Genomic DNA, 1,141 nt, shown 5'->3' on the forward strand with positions numbered 1-1,141 from the left:
GTTGACAGATGCCCAAGTTTATTGTATGACGTCTATGATCTATTTATATGATCTATTTTTTCGACCACCACTTACCGCTAAAGCCATCTACAGGAAAACGGCGGAAGCAAAGTTGTACACCTAATATATAATTTGCTATTTATTTAAAATTCTAAAATTAAAACTTAAGTATTTAAAAAAATGTGTGTTTGGTTCGTAATTTTAGCATAAAATTAAATTTGTATGTATTAAATTTGTATGTTATAAAAATCGTTGCTATATATGGGAACTTATTATATATATGGGAACTTAATATATATTTAATAAATTATAGACATAATTTATAAAATATATGTATATATGTATTGCATGTGTTTTACTTGATAATACGCAATTATGTATCACAGCACCAACAAAAAGCACTATATTTTCCAATACATTTAATATATTAGAAAACCAGGCTATAGACTTATATTTTTTTTAATTATATAATAATTTTTTTCTCTCTCTTATTTTTTTGATGCTGTTACCGTATCTTATTAAAATATCTTCTCTAGTCTATATATAATTTTGTATTCATTTAATATTATTAATTTTAAAAGTTGGATGAACAAGAAACTTTTCCAAGAAATAAAAGATCCTATAAATAATTCTTCTCATAAATTACAATTTATGTAATACTTTTTATCAATGCTGTTGATATATTGTACTTTCTTTAAATACAAAATTTACTTCTAATAAATCATATATGAATTGATAAGACACTTCGCACTCTTTTCATATGATTACGAATTTCAGATCGAAGTGATAGCCGCGAGCTACATTTTATTAAAATACATCCGCATCTTTCAAGTATCGGACGCCAATAATTTTATTATTTTTTTGTTATAGCTTCATGCGTATAATTTCAAACCATACCAATGATTGATGATAATAACCTATTGATTAATCAAATTTCTGCAGATATCATTTCTTATCTTTATTAGTTACGTATCCATAATTTTGATCAGCTAAAACAAAATATAGATTTTTATTGATATGATTCAAATCGCAAGCCAAACATTAGTTTATATATATATACATACATACACATATATATATATATATATATGTCACGTATGTGTGTATATTAGGTGTAGTAAAAAGAATTATTTTTCTATTC

General features: G+C 24.0%; 1 protein-coding gene across 1 annotated transcript in view; it reads right to left on the minus strand.

Annotated features, from left to right (window-relative positions):
* Window positions 1-945: 945 nt before the first annotated feature.
* The window catches only part of LOC105620052 (alpha-tocopherol transfer protein-like), a 9,557-nt gene continuing 9,361 nt past the window's right edge, over window positions 946-1,141 (minus strand). The window contains exon 6 of the mRNA XM_012201562.1: window positions 946-989. Coding sequence (XP_012056952.1) covers window positions 946-989 — 44 coding nt within the window. The remainder of the gene's footprint in view (window positions 990-1,141) is intronic.

This window comes from Atta cephalotes (genome assembly GCF_000143395.1).
Source record: "Atta cephalotes unplaced genomic scaffold scaffold00024, whole genome shotgun sequence".
NCBI lineage: Eukaryota > Metazoa > Arthropoda > Insecta > Hymenoptera > Formicidae > Atta > Atta cephalotes.